We start from the raw sequence: 18,530 nt of genomic DNA, 5'->3' as shown, positions 1-18,530 counted from the left end.
CTGTCCTTCTCAGCCAACGGAAGCAGCGGCCCTTAACCCTTTCCCGGTTGTGCCCAGGGCAAGGTCCAGGCTCCGTCCTGAGGAAAAGGGGTCTGAACCTCCTTGGGGCAGGAAACGGGTGGGGGGACCTTGGCTACAGTTGGCCAGCAACCAAGCACCCTAGAGTGGGGAAACTGAGGAAAAAGGCTTCCCTCTTTCCCCTACCCCAGACTTCCCTTGGGATTTCCTCCTCCTGGCTAGGAGGTCCCTGGAGGACCCTGGCTTCTGGGTGGGTGCAGGGGCGCCGGGATTGGATTTCTGGGGTAATGAATATTCATCAGCCCAAGCCGGCCTCTGCTTCTGTTTACTTAGCCGGGAGGGGCTGGGTTTCAGGTTCACCTTGACTCCTGGAGGCACAGTGAGCAGGTACCCCACTCCTGCACCTGTTTCTCTTGCACCTGCTGCACAGCTGCTCCTACCCAGATCACCTGGCCCGAGTTTTGCCTGGCGCTGCACCCTGGCGGCACCCCCAGCTCCCCCAGGCTCCCCTCTGGGCAGCGCCTGAACTCAGCTCCTTCTCTAGGGAAGGTCTCACCTCCAGCCTGCAGCAGTCAGGATTACAGGTACAGACAGAGGGTGGGCTGGTGGGGAAACCAAGACATAGCCAGGGCACCCTCTTCTGCCTCGGTGACTGAAAAGTCCAGCGGGGAGGGAGAACCCAGGCCTGCGAGCTCCCACCTCTCCCTAGGTGAGCAGGCAGAATTCAGGACTCATCCCACTGGCTTCTTGGAGTCAAGCCAGGCCCCAGCAGAACTCCGGGTGGGAAAGTTTCACTCCAGGGCAGTTCTTTTAACTCCCGCTGAACTGAAGCTGACCAGCTCCTGCCCCCCAGCCTGGAGGATATTTCTGGCTGTCTGGTAGGAACCTCTTCCTGTTCCTATCCAGGGTACCCCAGTCATATCCAGAGTGGAGAAGCCCCACAGGGGCCCTCCACAGGGCTGAGGGCTGGGGGCTCTGGGTTTTGTCTTACTACAAAGGAGCTGACTTGCTCCCTCCATCCCCTCCACCCCTCCACCTTGCCCCAGTCAATGGTTAACTTGGTTCAGCTAAGAAGGGACTCTACCTAGTCTGGGCAAGGCCCTTAGAGAAGCTTGAAGAACTCAGCTGGGGCAGTGGGGCCTGTCCTGGGGTGCCCACATGCAGACCATGGTGCTGGCTGCCATAGGCAAGGGATGGCCGGCTGTCCTGTGAGGCCCTCATGAGGCTGGGTTCCCAAGCTGTGCAAACAGCGTAGGTGTAGCTGTTCTCCTGAGGGGCAGATTTCTATCATCCTCTGGATTGCAGGGCCCCAGGGCAAGGGCTCAGCCCTCAGTTTGGCCTCCAGGCCCTGCATAAGCAGACTGCAGGCCATGTGTCACCAAAGGCTGAGTTTGCTCAAAATCCCAATTACATCCCCACCCCCAACCCCCTCCGACCCTGTGTGATTAGGCAGAGGTGTGTGGCTGTAGGTATCTTGTTCTTGGCTACTTTGGGTACCTGGGAAATTTGGATATCACTTTCTTTTTTCTTTTTAAAGCAAGTCAGATTTTACACTATCTTGGGGTAACTCACTATTTACAGGAAACTTATAGCTAGCTGAGTTATTCTGCAAAACATAGACCTACTTTAGTTTTCTGCAAATTCAGATTTCCATAGGTCAGGCTTGCCTAAAGGGGCAAATACACCCTTTCTGTGCTCTCATGTCTAAATGGAGGGACAGCAGGCAAGGCCTGGCAAAAAGTCTTCTAGAGAGACTAGAGTTTAACCAGGAGACAAGGGCATCGTGGTGCCATCGTGGAGGCCGCGGGGCAGGGTCCAAGGGCCATTCCTGACTCTGGTTTTCTGACAAGTTCCTCGTGATCTGTCCTCCCTGTTGATGCCAACTTGAAATACCCGTTAAAGAGAGTATTGTAACTGGCACAGGCAGAAGCCACTTCCTCTAGTGGAGCTAGGCAGTCTAGGGATTACTGTTGGTTCAGGAGCTGGATCTTCCACTCCCCAAGTTCCCTGGCAGCCCTGAATGGGGGGGGGGGCGTGGGACTTGCCCCAGACCAGGTGGCGACTCGGGCACCCACAGAACGAGCAAGCGTCCTGTCTCTCCTTCCCTGCCCTCCTCACAGCTCTTTCCAGAAACCCATTTTGGAACACCAAGTTCTGTGCAAGGCTGTGCTAAGCCCAGGTAGGGCAAGCTGCCAAAGCAAACATCTCGGGCTGTCCCCTTGGTAAGTTCACCTCTCCAGGGTGCCCTGCAAGTATTTATCTGGCCACTCTCACCCCCTCCCTCATTTTCTAAGGGGGAGCTGCACAGATCTATCCTAGGTGCTCTTGTTGCTTGAGCTCAGCTAGAGGGACAGAGCTGGCAATGGGGGATCTGCTCTCTGGACAAAGCCATGGAAGGAATCGGTTGGGCATGTGCTCTGGGCAAGGGGATGGGTATATGGGGTGCAGGGGACGACAGCAAGGGGGCAGATGGATGGAGGCACTCAACTCACTCGAGGCCTAGGCCAGCATCCTGCCTTCATTTTTTCTCAACTTGATACGCTCCTCTTCTAAAAAACAAACTCCATACTCATTATGGGAAATCTGAAAATCAGAAAAATGGAGGGGAGAAAGCATCCCCTCTTCCTTCTACATAAAGAAAACCACTACTAATTGTTTGTCATACTTCTTTCTGGTCTTTGGAGAAAAGTTAGTTTAGACCATCAGGTGATATATTGCCTAAGCCAGTTTCGCTCAGTGGTTAGAGCATCGGCCTGCAAACTGAAGGGTCCTGGGTTCGATTTTGATCAAGGGCACATACCTCAGTTGCAGGCTCGATCCCTGGCCCCTGTGGGGCGCCTGCAGGAGGCAACCAATTGATGTGTGTCTGCGACATCGATGTTTCTCTCTCTCCCTTCCATTCTCTGTGAAAAGCAATGAAAAAAATACCCTTGGGTGCGGATTTAAAACAAAAGAGGTGATGTATGTGCCTGTGCTTGGGCCCGCTGACCATCTAACTTCCTGGTGTGTTGTGGCTCCGGCCCCTCCTCCCCAGGACCTTTCACAGCCACACTCAGGAGTCCTGGGACCAGACTCCCAGCCTGTCCAGAAACAGAGGTGCTTCGGTTGTTCATCATTTGCCTGCTCTGACATTGATCTTAATTCCTCCGGTCTACTGTCTCCTTCCTCCTTACATGCCCCACCTGTCAGTGATGTCCAGGCAACTTTATCTCCCAAAATTTCCACTAGCTCAGACAGCACCTTTGTGGAGATTAGTAAATGGTGAGGTCACACCCCGGACACATCGTGTGTCAGTGGAGAAGCCCACAGGCCACCTCTTTTGGGTAGCCTTACAGAGAGTCCACCCTGGGATAACCATATGTCACATATACCTTTTGGCTCCACCAAACCTCCTTTCTAAATTTTTAGCTCCCCTTCAAACTCCTGTCTTTGTGGAAGCTGGGTGGGGAAAGGGGGCCATCCCTCAATAATTATTACCATTATCATAAGGTGTACTTTGCAAAGCATGTCTACCTCTGTAGGCAGGCATCAATGTCAGAGCTAAATACTAGGGCTGGAAGAAATGGTTGAGGACACGGAGGTCCAGAGAAGTAACTTGCCAGAGGTCACGAAGCTGGAACAGTCCTGGGGACTTCCCACTCCCAGCCTGAGGTTCCTCTCCCTTAGAAAAAGCCCAGCAGCTTCTTTAGTTCTGCTAATCACCAGCGGGAAATACAAATTACTCTAAACATCACAATCTTATTTAATTTTGAATTAATGAATTTATTAATTAATGAATTCCAAGCAAAATGCACAGGGTATTTCTGTCCATCTCATACCAGTTCACCATCTGCCCAAAGGGTGTCAAAGGCCTGGATGCTGTGTGACTTGGGCAAGCTGTTCACCTCCCTGCAGCCCCAGGGGACGTGGAACCTCGAAGCTGCAAGGCAATGGTGTGTGGTCTTCCCCACTGTCACCTGCACTTGGCTCAGATGGCTTTCCCTTCAATGTGCATTTGGCCACCCCTTTCCCAGACCCTCTCTTCTCATACTCTTGAAACACATTGCATCACTTACCTGAATCCTAGGTTCACTGGGCCCCACCTTTAATTCTTTTAGGCCTCGGCTATTGAAATAGCCCATGGTGCCCGGCCAGAGGGGCTCAGTTGGTTGACATCCTCCTGTGCACCGAAAGGTTGCTGTTTGTTTCCCAGTCAGGGCACATAACTGGGTTGTGGTTTGATCCCCAGTTGGGGCATGTCTAGAAGGCGACCAATGCATGTCCCTCTCTCTCTCTCTCTCCCTCTCTCCCTCTCTAAGCCTGTCCTCGGCTGAGAATTAAAAATAATAATAAATAAATAAATAAATAAATAAATAAATAAATAAATAAATAAATAAATAAATAAAGTAGCCCGTGGCTAGGAGTCTAGAGAGGGCTGCTCCAAGGCACTGTGTCCCTTCTCCCACTGACCCCTTTCTCCCCCGCTCCTGCAGAAAGCCCACCCTCAACTCGGGGAGAGCCATGACCGAAGTTGGCTGGTGGAAGCTGACCTTCCTCCGGAAAAAGAAATCCACCCCCAAGGTGCTGTATGAGATTCCTGACACCTATGCCCAGACAGAGGGCAGTGCGGAGCCCCCGCGGCCTGAGGGTGGGGACCCCAACAGTGACTTTAACGCCCGCCTGGAGAAGATTGTGGACAAGAGCACGAAGGGCAAGCACGTCAAGGTCTCCAATTCCGGTCGTTTCAAGGAGAAGAAAAAAGTTCGAGCCACACTGGCGGAGAACCCCAACCTCTTTGATGACAAGGAGGGCAAAGGACAGTGAAGGGGGCCACGGAGGATGCCAGCACCTCCCCGCTCCCTGCTGTCAGCTGGATCTGAGCTAGGAGTTTACCACGCTGGCCTCTTTGGCCACAGCTGAAGCCTTGGGGACAGTTGATGCCTGCTGGCAGGAAAGGTCTGGTTTTAGGTTTGTATTTATGTGCCCCAGCTTTCTGGAAAGCCGGGGACATCCCAGGGTCCTCCCACTGTCCCCCACCACATGTGAAGGCATTTCAGTTCAAGGATGAAAAGTGCCACCCAGGAAGGACAGCCCTCCCTGAAGCCATGTCAGGGCGCGCAGGGAGGTGGACAGGAATAGAGGGAGGGAGCCCGACTGACTTCACTTCCTCCCAGGATGCAGGGTCCAGAGTGAGTTTGACTTGCTGCTCCCTCTGCTTTCTCTGCCCATGACTGTTCCCCAGACCAATTCTGGCATTTTCCAGAAGCCATGTGATGGGGGTGTTTCCAAGAGCCAGAGGTGGGCTGAACTTGAGGTCACCTCTTAACACAAGTGGGAAACTTCCTGGAACTTTGCCCCCAGATGTGCAGGGGGAGGACCCTGGCATGCCCTGGGGGTGCTGCAAAAGGTCACATTAGGGACCCCATGGGTCCAAATTAGAGGAGAGGGTGGGGAAGCTCTGGTAGGAGCTAAAAGCAGCCAGTTCTCTTCTCTCCTTCCCTACCCGTATTTAAGATGGATTAGCCCCAGAGATGAGTCCTGGAGCCTTGAATTTTGTTTAAAAAAGTAATTGTAGGTTTCTCTCTTTAAAATAAACAATGCTGCAGAAGCAGAGAACCTATGTATATGCTTGCCTTCCGTTTATTGAGAGGACTGTTTCTCATGTCTCTGTCTCCCTTCATGTAAGTAAAGTGAAACTTGGTGCTCAAATCGTTCCTTTCGAACTTCAGATAGGGTCCCCACGTGGCAGAATGTACTAACTGGGACACTAATTTCACCATCAAGCCACCCTTAGCATCAGGGGAATAGAGAGAACGAAAGAAGGAGCTGGTGACACCTCAGTGGTCAGTTCCTCTGGTCAACAGAGAGGCCATCAGGGGCTCCAAGAGAATGGAGCAGACCTTTGGTGACTGACCCAAAAGTCCCAGTGGTTTGGGGTCAAGATTCAAATTCTGGTTCCACCCCTTAGTAGTTGGGTGATTTGGGGAACATTAAAAAACAAACAAAATAAAACAAAACACTTCCTTTGAGCCCTGGCCAGGTAGCTCAGTTGGTTAGAACATCGTCCTGATACGCCAAGGTTTTGGGTTCGATCTCCAATCAGGCACATACAAGAATCAAGTAATGAATGTATAAATAAGTGGAACAACAAATCGATGCTCCTTTCTCTCTCTCTAAAAATCAATCAATAAAATAAATAAATAAATACCCTCCTCTGAGCCTGTTTTGTCTTCTATTAAAGGGGCTGTAATGATACTTATTTCACAGGGAATGGTGAATATTAAATGGCCCATAAATAGTGCTGTAGTAGGCATTCAGTTAACACTGGTTTCCTACCCCTTTTCCTTTATTAAGGAACTCCACCAGAGCCCACAGCTTCCATTTGAGGAAGAGGAGAGAGTGCTCCTTATGCTGTTAGGTCCAGATCTTTCTCAAGCCCAAGAGCTGGGAACTGGAAAAAATTGGCCAAATCTTTGGAGCTCGTGGTGGAAACATGGAGAGAGAGACCAAGGTGGCAACTAAACAATGCGGTCCAGCAACTTCCAGGTCAGCTCCTTACAGAGTGCTGGGACATCCCACCCCAAGGAGTGTTGCTCAGGAAATTTATTACCAAAACAAACAGACCATACAAGGGGGCCTTTGTTAGGTGGCCTCACCCAGGGCATGAAGAGCTCTGAGGATGAGTGAGGGAGACCAGGAGCCAGGGTGAGGGAAGGAGGGCCCTTCCTTACCCCTCCTCATCACATGGAACTTTCTAGGGTCCCCCCAGTTACTCAGTCTGTAAAGCCTCCCATGGAGGAACAGACTTTTCCCCATGCTCCTGCCCTGCCCATTGTTAATACCTGACATTTACAGAGGGTTTAAAATGGGCCAGGTCCATCCTGGCCAGGTGATTTAGTTGGTTGGAGTGTCATCCTATAAATCAAAAAGGTTGTGGGTTTGATTCCTGGTCAGAGCACATACCAGGTTGCAGGTTCGATTCCCAGTTGGGACACGTATAGAAGGCAACCGATTGATGTTTCTCACATCGATATTTCTCTCTCTCCCTTCCTTACTCTTTAAAAATCAATAAAAACATATCCTTGGGTGAGGATTTAAATATATATATATGGCCTTGGGTGAGAATTAAAATGGGTCAGGCCCTATGGCAAGTGCTCCCCGAGGTTCCTCATTTAATCATCTTATCCCTCATTGAGAGACAGGCGCTATTATTAATTATCCCCATTTTCCAGGTGAGTTAGCTGAGGCTTAGAGAGGTTAAAGTCACACACCTGAGGTTATGCCCTTGCAGTGGAAGAGCTGGAACTGAAGCCAGAGCCGACTTATGCATGTGACCACTGAACCACACAGCCTTTTCCACTGTTGATTTTCATCTGCTTAGGGCATGGGAAACTGAGGCTCAGGACAAAGAAAGGAACATGGTTGCCTTCTACTGAAGGAGAGGTGGGGTGAAAGAGGGCAAGGCCTGGACCTTGGGATCCTGGGAGGTGAGCACAATATGAGGGTGCAGCAGACTCTGGGACCAATGGGGGAAAGCCAATCAACTTTGAGACTGAGTGTACCCTGAGACCCCCAGATTGTAGGGACCTCCCACTCCAGCCCATCCTGAGCTTCCCTGAGGCGAGGGTGGTGGTAAGAGCTGGGCCCTGGGCTATGGGCCCTACCTGTGGCCTAACGCTGACCTAATGCTGGCACCACATTGCCATCATTACTTAAGGTGAGAGGGTCTGCAGACCCCTCTGCCCCGTGCATGAGGCCATACTCCATGGCCCCAAAGTGATGACTGCAGGAATCTTCCAGGGAAACTCCATATATACCCCTAAGCTGGGTATTAGTGGATGGGGGTGAGGAGGTGAAGTGGTTACCAAAGGCCAAAGGGATATCTGGCTGCCCAGGAGTCAGAGCCCAGGCAGATTTTTACCCTGCCAGAGAAGGAGGAACTGAAAGTGCAAATATGTGCAGGAGCCGGGAGAGGCTACGGGTTATCGACCACAGTTTCACTGGGACTCAACCCAAGAGGGGGGAGGGGGAGGCAGGAGGGACAGGCTAGAACTGACTGCTGCAGCCCAGAAGGGGCCAACCTTGGGCAGCGGGCTCCCTCTGCTGGACGCCCCACCTCCCAAGAGAGGAGAATCAAGGTGCGGGGAGAGTTGCTTAAATCCCCCAACTCCCGTCCTTCCTGGGGTGGGGGGCAAGACTAGGACAGACTGAACATTAACACCATGCACATCTGATGATTTTTATTACAGATCTGGCAAAGTGATTGTTGGACACAGAACAGGAACTGCTGAGACCAGGCTCAAAGCTGGGGGGACACGCAGCTCCCAGGAACACAAACAGGACAAGGTAGGGAAGGGCACCCCAGCACACTCTCCTGTAGGTTTCCGAAAGGTTAGTGCCCTGCCTTCCTACGCTCAGGCTTAAGGGGGGATCAACACCAAGAGGGAGGCCCTTGGGGGAGCCGGTCAATAATAGAGACACTGAGGCACATGTCCATACAGTGGAATGAAGCAGTTTACAGAGTGGCAAGTTCAGTGCCAATGTGCACAAATGACAGTCAGTTGTCTTATCCTGACTTAGTCACAGCAAACATTTACCCAGCCTGGCTCCTCTCCACAGTCTGTAGGCCACTCATCCAGGCTGTCCCTGGTCACCAGACTTGGGCTCAAGGAAAGCAAATACAGTTCAACACAGGCCTCAGCCGGGGGTTACTGAGGAATCCAATCATGAGGCAGTAGGTTTAGAGGCTGAGGCCACTGCATCCAGTCATGTGGGGTGGGGGTGGGGGTGGGGAATGAGGGTGTTCCTGTTAAATGGATTCGGTGGCTCTGGAGTGGGCTCCCAAGTGATGCCCAGGCTGCCTGCTGTCCGGAGGACCGCACAAGGATCTAGACCAGGGAGTTGCAATCTGGGCTGCACAGAGTTCTCTAGGGAGCCTTTAAATTTCCCAATGCCCAGGCCACACTCGAAACTGGTTAAATCATCTCTAAGGGGAGGATCCAGGCATCATCAGGATTTTTAAAGCTTCCCCCAGGTAATCCCGGTGTGGATGAAAACCTGGATGTAGGAGTCATCATCAGTAGCAGTGAGGAGAAAGGGTTGTGTGAGTAGTCAGAAAGGCATAATCTCTATAATAATTTAATTTTATACCTGGAAAGTAAAATAAATGAATAAATACTGTTTATAAACAAACACAGAAGGTAAAGCTTAATTAAAATCTTCCTGGCCCATAGGTACCAGCACATGAATCCTTTCTACAAAATTCCTGACTGGGATTGAATACTTCCAGTAAGAGAACACTCACTACCCCCTCCCTCTTGAAATCTCTCCCCATATTGAGATGGAATCTATTTCTGTGTAGTAGCTACCTATGAGTCCTTTGGAGGTACAGAGAATAAATTTAATATTTTTCTACACTGCTGTGCCTCAGATAATGGAAGGCAGCTATTAGTAGAGTAAGTGCTAGAAAAATATCTACTAATAAATGAGTTAGTTAAGGTTATTTTATTTGCAATCAACATAAATGGACTCTGCTAGTTTATGTCAAAAATTTTTATTTTAGAGACCGTGGGTGTTTGAGGCAGGAGGAACTGCACAGGAGGGATTCAGGGCAGCTCATGGAATTGCAAGAGTAGCAGCTGGAGGCTACTGCTTCTTGGTTGCCATTAATGACTTAGGCTACAAAGATGCAGCGAGCTCTAGGTCTCTCTGGTTCAAATTTCAAATAGTTGACAAGAAAAACCAATTGGCTAGATTGGCTCAGGTGCTTATGCGGGAACCAATCAGCTTTGGCCAGTATGACTGTCACCAGTAGTAAAAAGGGCTGCTGGGAACCCACCCTGTGTCACCAGAAAAGGGAATCACGTCCGTCAGCTGCTACCCCTAGAGGGAGCTATTCCAATAAATTGTCAAAATCAAGAAAATAATTATGAGATTACTTTCCATCCATGATTCTCTCTGCCACCATTACACTCCACTAGACAGCTTACTGAGAGCCAACTAAGTAGAGAGTACTTGAAGGATGAATTCTGAAGACTCCTAAATATAAGGAGTGGGGAGGGAAATGGGTTGAGTTTATAAGGGCCTGGCTCCCAATCCCACACTCTCTCTCAGCACCTGGTCCTAGCTCCAGTGGGCACTGCAGCCGGGGAGTTAGGGAGCAAGTCTCTCATAGAGCCAGTCTTCCTCCCCTCTGTGGGTCATGGGCCCCAAAGGGGAGTCTCCTGTCTGGAGGCTCCGCCGAAAGACGATCCGGTCGTGCAGGCGGTTGGTTTGGCCTTGCCAGAATTCTATCACCTGTGGATATAGGATGTAGCCACCCCTACAAAGAGAAGCAGAGGTTTCAGGGCTCTGTGCATTTTTCCAACCATGTCACCCCAACCCCAGCCCCTGCCATTCCAGGGGCCCCTGAATGAAGTTCCTAGATATATCTGATGAGGGTTGACAAGGAGGAGTAAATATGTAATTCCATAGGCAGGGTAGCTTCAAGTAAACACAAGGGTCCTGGTGTCCCTTTCCACATGACTACCAGGTATCACTTACCAGTAATTTGGCTTTGGCACCTCTTGTTCCTTGTAGAGCTTCTTCAATTCCTCATTTTTCTTTCTCAGGTACTGTTCAGGGGAAGGACATGGAGGAAGGGCCAGATCCGGTCAATGATTCATTTAATAATCACTTACTGAGCATGTGCTCTGTGCCAGGTGCTGGGGACACAGGTGAGCAAGGCAGGCTGGCCTCTGTTCTCCAGGAACACAGTCCAAAGGGAGAGTCAGACAGATACCGGAGGCCCATTGGCCCGTTTCCCCACTCCCATATCCATTCCCCCCGGGAGACCATCCTTTTCACTTTGCTGGAGAGAGAGGGCCCTGGCATCCCTGGGAGACAGCCTCTGGGGATGAGCCCAGGCCCTCGCCACCTGGGGACAAAAAGGAAGCCCCACTCACCTCCCGATCAGGAATCACGGAACTCTGGCGACTGACCACAGCCCCAATTTGGCTGCTCTTGGGGCGGGAGTGGAAGTAGCATGTAGACTCCTCCTCTGACAGCTTCTTCACAGTGCCCTCCACACGCACCTGCTCAGGGATACCCTTGGCTACATGGCATTCAATGCTGCTCACCCTCCCCACCAGCACAGGCCCATTCCTCTCTGTCTTCTCTTGAGAGCTATTTGAGAGGCAGGTTTGCCCAGCCTGGGGACCTCCACTGGGCTCTTATATAAACTCAGTCCCCACCCAACATAACCCATCACAGGCTGTCCTGGGAATGCTCACTCACTTGACGGTTCAGGGGCTCCCAGTAGAAGACAAGGGAAGCAAAGGGATTAGAGTCCTGGAAATGAAAGAGAATCCATAAATAGCCATCAGGACAGTGGGGAGGACACCTCCGACATTCAGGGGGAAGGCAGGAAGTCTGCAGTGTGCAGGCCCACAGGAGAAGTATTTAGTGTAATATCTCATTTAAACCCTCAAAGGTAGGCCTACTTTTACAGTTGTGGAGACAGGCTCAGAGAGGTTAAGTAATGTGCCCAAGTTTACACAGCAAGTGGCAGAGCTGCACTGGAAACCTAAGCCAGTTAGACTCCAAAGTGTCGCTTGCCATTTCTCAAAGCCACAGATTTGCAAGTTCTCAGAAATGTATGTTTGGCTGGCATGGACTTAGGGAGGGTGACTCATTTGGATTTATGAATTTTATGCATATGAAGTGCCAGCTCTGTACTCTACACCAGAAGAGTTCCTGGGAGTATAACAGAGATACAACAGATGCAGCCTCTGCCCCTACAAAGCTTACTATTTCACAGAGGACACAAGCATTAATCACATAATCATATAAATGCAGTTAGAAACTGAATGCTAGTTACGACAGCAAACAACATGAGTGGCTGACTCTGTAGGAGTTGAGGAGGCTTTTTTGAGGAGGTAACACTGGGGCTGAGACTGAAGGGATAGGAGTTACTTAGGTAAACAGATGAAGAGGTGGGGGTGGCCGGAGGGAGCACCCCTGCAGGCACTGCAAGGAGAATGGCGAGTGCAACGGCCCATAGGCAGGGTGGCGCTTGGGCACAGGTCGCAGTGGGTTGGGGTGGGGGGGTAAGAGAAAGTGACCGATGAGGCAAGGGCTGGACTCTGCAGCCCGGAGGATTTACTGTGAACCCTCACCAGGTCTTTTCCCTTTCGGCTCTCGAAGTTAGTGAAGAAGCGGAAGCCATCCTTGCCAAAGCCCTTCAGCAGCACCATGCGCGCAGAGGGCTTCCCATCTCTGGGACAAAGAGCAGAGTGCGGCGGTCAGAGCCCATTTCAATGTCCTCGCTGCTGCCCCTCCCCATAGGATGTCTGAGCATCCCTACAGCTGTGTCCCCTTATTCTGCACTGTCTGGGGACTCAGGCCACCCATTCCCACTTGCCCCTGGGGATTTGTCCTGAAGGTACAATATGACACTGATGCCCAGTGCTCTGTTAGGAACTGAACTGAGTCCCCCTAAAATTCTATGTTGATTGTCTAGCCCCAATGTGAGTATTTGGAGATTGGGCCTTTAGGGAAGTAAGTAAGGTTAAATAAGGTCCTAAGGGTGGCACTCCAATCCAAAAGGACTGGTGTCCTTATAAGAGGAAGAAACACCAAAGATCTCTCACTTCCTCTCTCTATGTGCACAAAAGAAAGGCCATGTGAGGACATAGCAAAAAGGCAGTCATCTGCAAGCCATGAAGGCAGACCTTACTAACCAACTCTGACAGCACCTTAATCTTGTAGTTTCCAGAACTGTGAGAAAATACATTTTGCTTGTTTAAGCCACCCAGTCTGTGGTACTTTGTTATGGCAGCCGTAGCAAAGTAACGAGGCTCTTCTTAAGGCAGCAACAAACAATAATGCAATCAGCCAGTGCTTAGGGACCACAGAAGCTGTAGTTATATCAGATCCTCTGCTCAGGGCTCTGGGGGATACCCAGGGCACAGCACAAGAGCCCTGCTTTCAAGGCCTTACATTTTAGTGAGGGGAGACAAGAAGAGTTGGATAAGAGGCTAATATGAGAGATGCCTCAATGACTAATTATCAAGTGAATGATACAGCCAAGCATTGTATACATTTTGAGAGAGAAAGAGGGAAAGAGCTTCATGAAGAGGTCCCAGGAGATACAGCTCTTAAAGAGCACCTAGGAATAAGGTAGGTGGGGAAATAAGGGAGGCAAGGGTGTATGGGGGGGGGGGCGCATCAAGGGCAGAGATGAATGAGGCACTGCATTTCACAACTGAAATATAATTGAGTGAAGTGTGATCTTTGGTTTACAGGCCCAGAGAGGACAAGTAACTTGCCTGAGGCCACACAGCATGTTAATAAAAGAGCTAGAACCATAAAGTTGTCATCCATCAAATTGAGAGCTTCTTAAGTATCCTACTTCATCTGTACCTACCCACAGAAGGGCCCAAGGCTATGCCCACCTGGTACAGGTAGCCAGACACATGGCGTTGACTTCCCGTATCTTAGAACACTGAACAGCGTCTTCGAACCAAGCAGTAAACTGCTTTATGGGGTCCAGAGAGGTCAACTGATCCTCCTCAAATGCCTGGGAAGGGAGAGTTTTATTTCATTTAATAAACACATATATTGCTTAATGTGTACAAAGAACTATTCTTTTTAAATATTAAATATTTAAATATTTAAATATTAAATCACTTAGTCCTCATAACAAAAATCAGTATATAGGAAGTAGGTTCTGTTAGCCACACATGACAGGTGAGGACACAGGCATAAGAAAGTAGACTGACTTGCTGGGTCCCGCAACCAGTGACGGATGATGAATCGGGGTTTCATGTCATGGGTGTCAAACATATCACTTGAAAAGCCTTAAAAAAAGGACAGATTCTGGTCTCCGCCCTTGTACATTCTCATTCACTAGGTCTAAGGTTTAATGGAAAACCGCATGTTTAACAAGAATTTCTAGAAATGCTCACATGCAACCAGAGGCTTTGGGCCCCAATTCCAAAACAGTTCTCTTGGTTCCTCTCAAGAGCGGGGGAAAGAAAACTAACTCCAAGTGGTAAGCGAAGGAAATGAAGGCAGGAAGGAGCTAGGAGGGTTCCCCCTCCTCCTCCAGTGAGTTAGCCCCCTCCCCCATGTTTTACTTATCAAACATTTATACGCTGACTGTCCCTGCTCTGAGTACTTTACAAACATCTGGGTGCACCACATTCCTGAGGTAGGTACTGTCACTGCACAGGTGAGGAAACTGAGGCCCAGAGAGGTTAAGTAAGCTGCCTACCTTAAGGTGATGCACCCCGTGAACGGCAGGATTCCAGCCCTGGCAGGCTCGAGACCGTGCCCTTACCCACCACCACCTGCCTTCCGAACCCATCTTCGTCTAGTTTACCCAGGACCTCTCCCCCGCTGGTTGTCTTTGAACCCAATTTTCTCACTGGGATGACCCCAAGCCCCCAGGTCCTACGGGGTCAGAAACCCCGTGGGGCTCCTTCCCCTCCCCCTCCCCTCCTCAGATGACTTGCAACCCTCTATTCTCCGCCCCTGCGGAGACCCTGTCCGGCGACGGCACCTCTCGGTCCCCGCGGTAACTCATGCGCATCGGTCCCAGGTCCATGACTGTACGGCTGCACAGGTGACGAAGGTAGTGGGGCCACTCGGCCGGTCGCCCAAATGTCACTGTGACGCCCCGCAGCCCACACGTCATGGGGCCGTCGGCCACGTGACCCAGCGTCGCCCGGCGCCAGGTTCCGTTACGTTCGGAACCAGTTTCTCGGTCCAGAGTCTATTCCCGGGAAGGAAGAATTTGTCAGTCGCCAAACCCAGACCCCTTAATCCCTCGGAGCCAATGGGAGCCCAGGGTCGGAGGAGGGAGACAGGCGCTGGGAGGCCATTGGTCGGAGTTTTCCGAAGCGAGGCCAATTAGAACGAGAACAGAGGAACCCAGCGGCCAATGGGCGGCGCCTCCGGGGGCGGGAGCAGGGAGACAAGGAAATTCTGTCACCACCGTTAACATGCACGTGGAGGTTTGTTAAAGATATAGGGACTGCTGCGGCGCAGGCCGGGGGTTGGGGATGAGCCGCCGGGGGTTTGAGGGGAGTGGGCAGTATTAACTGGCTGGTTCCTAGTAGGTGCCTGAAGGCGAGCCTAGTACGGGAAGTACCCCCTAGGGGGGAGGCTGTTGTTCTGGGAAAGGACAAATGGAAAATGGAATTAGGGGCCAGACCCTGAGGCAAGGTGATGGGGAGACACAGAAAAAGGGGGCATCTGGTTTGGGGAAGAAATTGAGGCTCGAGAGTGGGAGAGGCTGAAGTGACTTGCGATCACTCCAAATAGGTGCTGTGTAGTGTGTGTGTGTGTATATATATATATATATATATATATATATATATATATATGGGGGGGGTGCTCTGAGCCTGGGAAGGTGCAGTGGGGTCAGGAAGAGACTGTGGGGTGAGAAGGAAGACAACTGAATGGGAAAGGGGAAGAGGAAGATTTAGGATCAAGCTATCCCAGACCAGAGCCAGCTTCCTCTTCCAGCCCGGAACTCCCTCTCTCCAGCCTCATTTCTTTCACCACAGGCCAGAGCATGCTGCTTCCTTCCCTCATGGCTTTCCCTTTCATGGTGCAGCAGACTAGCCAGGTAGATGGAAAGGTTTCCACTGCCCCACCTCTCCTGGGCCTCCCCCATCTTTGCTGAGCTTCCCCTTTTCCACATTTTGCCCTTCCTAGATAGTTGGAGTTTGATACCTAAGTCAATGCCAGCCATAGCTGAGGGTACAGGTGGCTGTGCAAAGTCATTTTCAGGATGTTGATGCAAGACTGAGAAATGGGAAACCTGCCAGTGCCTATTCCAGCTTTGACCTGGCTGGGGCAGCCATGGGTCAAGGCGTCTCTGTAGTCCTGGTTTCCACCATCATGAGGAAGGGGAGCTGCAAGAACCATCTAGGCAGGCACCCAGGACTGTGTCAGGTAAGGGAACCTCCTGTCCTGCCCAGGTGTCTGCATTACAGCTAAGCTTCATAAAGCCCTACGTGAGATACCTATCAGCCTTTATCATGTGCACATAGCTTGAGCCAAATAGAATCTGGAACACAAATTTGCTGCAAAGAAATAATACATGTCACAAGGCTTAATAATGTTGATATGTGAGTTCTCCACTAGTTGGAATTTTTTGCTGCATTGTTTTCCTCCATCAACATGCTAGAGAGAGAGTTGACTGGACTTTCTTTCTTATTGAAGTTGTGTTTCCGCATATGAACATTGCTGTCCTCCCCTCCTCCCAAGTACCTGCACTTAAATCTGTATAAGCAGTAATTAGTGCCCTTTAACTCGGTCGGTTTTGTTCATGGGTCCACATTCTTAGCACTCCTTGGCTGTACTACCCTGGATCTGGGATTCTAGTACGCCAAGACTAGGATCATTTGAATGGTTTGGGTAAAAGCCAAGTCAGTACAGTTGACCCTTGAACAACGCAAGGTTTAGGGCCCCTGAGCCCTCCCCAGTTGAAAATTCACATATAACTTTTTAAAAAATATATATCTTTATTGATTTCAGAGAGAAGAAAGGAGAGGGAGAGAGAGAGATAGAAACATCAATGATAAGAGAGTCATTGATCGAGCGCGCAACCCGGGCATGTGCCCTGACCAGGAATCGAACCCTGATCACCTGGATCCCAGGTCGACGCTCAACCGCCGAGCCACGTATAACTTTTGACTCCCCAAAAACTTAACTGCCTACTGTTGACCACCTTACCCATAACTTAAACAGTCAATTATCACATATTTTGTATGTTACATGTATTATATGCTGTATTCTTAGAAAAAAGTAAGCTAGAGGAAACATTTTATCGAGAAAATCATAAATAAGGAAGAGAAAATACATTAACAGTGTTGAAAAAACAATCCATGTATAAGTGGACCCGTGCAATTCAAATCCATGCTGTTCAAGGGTCAACTGTATAGATATTTATTCATTCAGTTGACATTTATTAAAGACTTCCTTTGGACCAGGTACTGAGCTAGGTCTGAGCATACTAAGATGATGGTGACACAGTTCCTGCCCAAAGGGATTTGTAGTCTGTAGGGAGAAGCAGATTTGTGAGCTGAAGAGTTACAGGTACTTCTCTGAGGAAACAGGGAGCAAAAAGGCAAAAGTGGTCTCGGGTTCCAGCAGTCAGGAATCTTTGATAGAGGCCGCAGACATTTGATTTATCTTAATGAGTATGTGTTTGCCTGATGGACAATGGAACATGAGTGCCAGGAAGAGGGAACAACGTGAGTGAAGGCTGGGTGCCTTGGGGAAACGTGGAGCAGTGTGGTGAGAACGCGGGCCAGGCACTTAGGCAGGAGCTCAGCTGAAGATCAGGCAGGTGGCATGGGCTAGGCTTTTAGACAACGATCCTTTTTTATCCTGTGCCGTTGTCAAACCACAGTGTCTAATTCCTGTTTTCTAAAGACCAGATGAGGAGAAAAAGTAGATTCCAACAGCCTCTCCCATCCTTGGCAATTAGTGAGGAAGCTTGCAACTGGTTGCCTTTTAATATTTTCCCCTTTGTCTTGAAAATAATAAGTAGGCTTGCATTGTGCTTTTCTGCCTAGTGGGATTTGGTGTCTGAATCACAAAGCAGCCCTGCAGTGCAAAAAGGAGGGGAGAACATGCCCGCTGGCTGTGCCTCTACTGCTGTAAACTCAGCAAGGGTTTTGCCTGCGTGGGAGAAATGAATTTTTTATTGTTACAGCTTTTTATTAAATACTTTGCCACCCTCTCCCCCAACTTTGTAAATTTATTAATCTTTTCTCGGGAGAGTCTTAAATGAATAGAAAATATATTGCATTTACAGAGAGGCACACTAGTTTTTCCATTTGAAACAAAGAGGCTATGGGTGGGTTTGGGGACTACGCTTTGCCTGTTTTCTTTCAATGCTTTTGCGTTTATGTTCTGAAATCACCTTTTAGTCAAATTGTTTGATTGGATTATCTATTTCAATTATAGCTTAGTGATCCTGGTGACCAAGTGGATGATGGGTGAGGGAGGTCAAGATGCTGCAGTGTTGTCTAAATGGAAGTGGGACCCTGGTGCCTGAGTATGTGGGTGGGTGGAGATGGAGGGGAGGGAATCAACTCACCAGGATGACTTTAGGTGACATGGGTGGTGCTGTTCATTGAAGGAGGGCATGTTGGAGTAGATTGGAAATGATACTGGTGATATACAGTGCCCAGCTTTCCAGGAGGCTGATGGCAGGCCAAAGTGGGTGTGCTGGGGCCCCCTATGCTCAGGAATTCTTGGGCTCAGCCTTGGGGTGAACTCAGGACACAGAAGGGTGGGTACTTGGTGCTCTGCCAGCAGATGTCTTGAGTCTCGAGTATGGTTATCAGGAGGCCCAGAGGAGGGATGCAGAAGAGGCTGACTCTTACCCATGTCCTGCCTGTGGTTATGCGGTTGACCCCTCACATGATCCTTGCATGTACTCATGGGTCATTTTGCAAATACATCCTGTGGTTTTCATACAAGTTCCCCATTAGAAGCTGCTTCATGGGATGGACCATGTCACTTACTCTGGC

General features: G+C 50.0%; 2 protein-coding genes across 2 annotated transcripts; one reads left to right on the top strand and one right to left on the bottom strand.

Annotated features, from left to right (window-relative positions):
- The first annotated feature begins 534 nt into the window (after window positions 1–534).
- On the top strand, window positions 535–4,830 carry PRR15L (proline rich 15 like). Its single transcript, XM_016202238.2, has 2 exons — window positions 535–602; window positions 4,491–4,830. The coding sequence occupies exon 2, from the start codon at window positions 4,519–4,521 to the stop codon at window positions 4,819–4,821; it is 303 nt and encodes a 100-aa protein (XP_016057724.1). The 5' UTR covers window positions 535–602; window positions 4,491–4,518; the 3' UTR covers window positions 4,822–4,830.
- A 4,704-nt stretch (window positions 4,831–9,534) lies between these two features.
- On the bottom strand, window positions 9,535–14,795 carry PNPO (pyridoxamine 5'-phosphate oxidase). The gene is made up of 7 exons (XM_016202237.2): window positions 14,540–14,795; window positions 13,431–13,555; window positions 12,153–12,252; window positions 11,272–11,325; window positions 10,941–11,069; window positions 10,540–10,610; window positions 9,535–10,318 (listed from the first exon to the last, which is right to left on the bottom strand). Exons 1-7 carry the CDS (start codon window positions 14,672–14,674, stop codon window positions 10,150–10,152), a joined length of 783 nt encoding a protein of 260 aa, XP_016057723.2. The 5' UTR covers window positions 14,675–14,795; the 3' UTR covers window positions 9,535–10,149.
- Between the last annotated feature and the right edge of the window lie 3,735 nt (window positions 14,796–18,530).

Source organism: Miniopterus natalensis, chromosome 17, assembly GCF_054644295.1.
Source record: "Miniopterus natalensis isolate mMinNat1 chromosome 17, mMinNat1.hap1, whole genome shotgun sequence".
Lineage (NCBI taxonomy): Eukaryota > Metazoa > Chordata > Mammalia > Chiroptera > Miniopteridae > Miniopterus > Miniopterus natalensis.
This window is presented reverse-complemented; position numbering and strand designations above follow the sequence as displayed.